A 3,531-nucleotide genomic window follows, 5' to 3' on the forward strand; every position below is an offset into this window, starting at 1 on the left:
GCTAAACTCAAATGAGTGAATACATCAGGTAACAAAATTTCCTTTCATGTTTGTGACTAATCATGGTTGCTCTGGTGTTAGAGGTATCATCCGGCTAGGTGAGCCTTAGAATATTGGACTCGTACTGGAAGCAAAGCCATTCCTTCTTTATGAGTGATATGTGACTTATTGGCTGGTGACATTCCTTGTGTGAGAATAAAGATAAGCAGATGTTTGTTTTGGAAACAGCTTCTTTTAAGGCATGCTACACTCTATGTTTATGTGTTTTAGTATTTACTATTATTTTTAAGGTTTCCATCTATCCCAATTATACTCAAAACAAACAAGCAAAAGGTTTTGACCATATACGAACTAAACGTAGAACATTATTTCTATGTGTGTATGTGTGTGCACACGCACGCACACGCTTGCTTATAAACTAACTAAACACAAGGCAACTCTGGAGCCCTCTACTTACTATCATTCCCTCACCCCGACTCCAGCATTCAGTCTGTCCCACTCTCTCTCCGCCTGTCCCTCACTGTCCACTTACACATCCTTTCTCAGGAATAGTCCTAAGACTCGCTCACGAATCTGCTTGGTCTTGACCCCATAGATGATGGGATTGACCACGGGCGGGAAGAGCAGATAGAAATTGGCAAGGAGAATGTGTACATGTGGGGCGGCCCGGCGAGCTACACGGTGCATGACCGAGGAGATGACCACAGGTGTGTAAAAGGCTAAAATGGCACCTATGTGGGACACACACGTCCCACAGGCCTTGTAGCGGGCCTCCTGAGAGGCAAGCTGCAGAACTGCACGAAGGATGAAGACGTAAGACAGGACAACAAACAGCAGGTCCAACACCACTATAAACATGGCCACAGCAATGCCATAGATACTATTGAAGCGAGTGTCCCCACAGGCCAGCCTTACCACGGCCATGTGCTCACAACAGCAGTGGGCAATCACAGGGCCTCGGCAGCAGTGGAAGCGTCTGAGCAGAAACGGGAGTGGAGTCATTCGTGTCACAGCCCGAGTCACAACAGCCATGCCAATCTTGGTGATAAGGGGCCCAGTCAGGACTGTGGTGTAGTGCAGTGGCTTGCAGATGGCCACATAGCGGTCAAAGGCCGTGGCCAGCAGCACTGCCGACTCCACGACAGAGAAGGAGTGGAGAAAGAACATCTGGACCAGACAGGCATAGAAGTTGATCTCCCGATGTCTGAACCAAAAAACAGCCAGCATTTTGGGAAGCGTTGTAGATGAGACGACCGGGTCGATGGCTGCCAACACGGCCAGAAAGAGGTACATGGGCTTGTGGAGGGCTGTATCGGCCTGAATGATGAAGAGGAGGGTGCAGCTGCCAAGACGGGCCAGTGTATAGGCTGAGCAAAAGGGAATGGATATCCAGATATGCAAGTGCTCCAGGCCAGGGATCCCCATCAAAAAGAAGACTGCCGGATGAGTTCAGGTGATGTTGGAGGCTGACATGGCCACTGGGAATTCTTTCCCTTGTCTAATTCCACAGGGCCCCTCCAGGGAGTATCCAACGTCAGCAGAATTACAGTGTTCAAGTTAAAACTCGGATCATTTATGTGGAAGAATTAACCCTTGATCCTATTTCTGGACCTTAAAAGAGATTAGACAATAATCCTAATATACACTGTAGAACATTATACATCATCTCTGCCCTCAAGATGCTTATAAAACTGTTGGGTGGTCAGGACATTACATAGAAATGAGCTGGAAGGCAGCCTTCATAAACGAACTGAGTGGATGAAGAGCTTTCTGTGGTCTTTGTGTGGCCAAGGACAGCTTTATAAAGGATATAGGCACCTGTCTAATTCAAATCTTACCCCAGAACACTCACTGTCTTCCTTCTTCCTCCCATCTCAGCCTCAATTATGAAAGGGGAGTCTCTGTCCTGAAATGTCACGCTTGGTTGTATAAAAAACAATTAAGCCCAGGACCTTCTAATAATTTACTTCCCTCCAAGTTCTATAGATTCTAGGAGAGGTTAAATAGGTCCCTAGTTGATACTCAGAAATCTCGCCATAAAGCCCCACCTCCAGCTAACTTGAGAACGTGAGAAGTCCTATTGTTCTTCTTCAAGCAACTTTAACTTTCATCTCTATAGACTTCCAACTTCACCTACTTTTCTTTCTAGCATTCATGACATTCAGAAGAAGAGATGCTCCACTCTCACGTTTTTGCAAGACTGACCCCTGAATTTCTTGGAATTTCACATTATTCTTTTTCCTTCTGGGATCCCTTTGTCTCCTTTTCCCCTCTTCTATCATCATTTACTTTGAAAATGCATAGTCATTTGTTTCCCCAATTTTGACCTGTGTCCCTTCTCTTTTCTTCTCAGTTCCTACATAAAAAGATTCTTCTGAGGATTTTTTGAGATAATGTTTTAAAACACTTAGCACAATGGATGAGTGGATAAAGAAAATGTGGTATGTACACAATGGAATACTATATAGCCGCAACAAATAAGAAAATCCTGCCATCTGTGACAATGTGGAGGGACACTGAGGGCATCATGCTAAGTGAAATAAGTCAGACAGAAAAAAAAATGCTGTGTGATCTCACTTATACGTGGAATCCAAAAAAATGAACTCATGAAAATAAAGATTGGTGGTTGCAGAGGTGGGAGTTGGGGGAAATGGGTGAAGGTGGTCAAAAGGAATAAAATTCCAGTTATCAGATAAATAAGTTCTGGGGATGTAAATACAGCATAGTCACTATAGTTAACAATGCTGTATTGCATATTTGAAAGCTGCTATGAGAGTAGCTCTTGAAGTTCTCATCACCAGAAAAAAAATTATAACTATGTGAGGTGACAGATGTTAACTAGTGGCAATCATTCTGCAATATATACACGTATATCAAATCATTGTGTTTACTATTACAATGTCATTGTCAACTATATCTCTATAAGACGGGAAATTTTTTAACTAAAAAAACATAGTGCAAATCTAGAACATTAAAAAGGGCTCAGTAAATGTGAGCATATTTTTTTTAATTGAGAAAACTAAAGGTTAATTTACCTCCTGACCATCACATGGTTGGTAAACTTGAATTTGGAGAATTCTGCTTTCCTGCCTTCAAATTCAGTGTCTTCAATCACTATACTCTTCTGCTTCCACCTTGTTGCTCCACAAACAGTTCAAATCCAGAGTGATCATGTTAAATAAATAAAACTCTAACTCATTACCAGAATACAGGGAAAAGCTTTAGAATCTAAGGCCTTGGGCCCATGTAAGGCCATCAGCAGAAACTTACATTAATCATTGATATTTTTGAAGTTGTAGCTTCCTCACCTATAAATAAAGGCAATAACTATACCTCCCATGACCACCTTACTGACTTTCATCATGAGGAAAGGTGCCACCACGCGTGAGAACAGACCCTGAAAACTGTGCGGCACTGCACACATGCTCTCTGTCCTTACTCTTTTCCTTCCTAGCACAAGTCTGCCTGTTTTCTAAAAGGCTTATCTTGATTAACACCAGCACAGTCCTGTATCCCTTGCCTTCAAATCTT

General features: G+C 42.8%; 1 protein-coding gene across 1 annotated transcript; it reads right to left on the minus strand.

The window, feature by feature from the left end:
• Positions 1–477: 477 nt before the first annotated feature.
• LOC116147062 (olfactory receptor 52K1-like) lies at positions 478–1,473 on the minus strand. The gene is given in 1 exon segment (XM_011000455.3): positions 478–1,473. A coding segment is annotated over 1 exon segment (945 nt). The 3' UTR covers positions 478–528.
• Positions 1,474–3,531: the final 2,058 nt, after the last annotated feature.

This window comes from Camelus dromedarius, chromosome 12 (assembly GCF_036321535.1).
Source record: "Camelus dromedarius isolate mCamDro1 chromosome 12, mCamDro1.pat, whole genome shotgun sequence".
Classification (NCBI taxonomy): Eukaryota; Metazoa; Chordata; class Mammalia; order Artiodactyla; family Camelidae; genus Camelus; species Camelus dromedarius.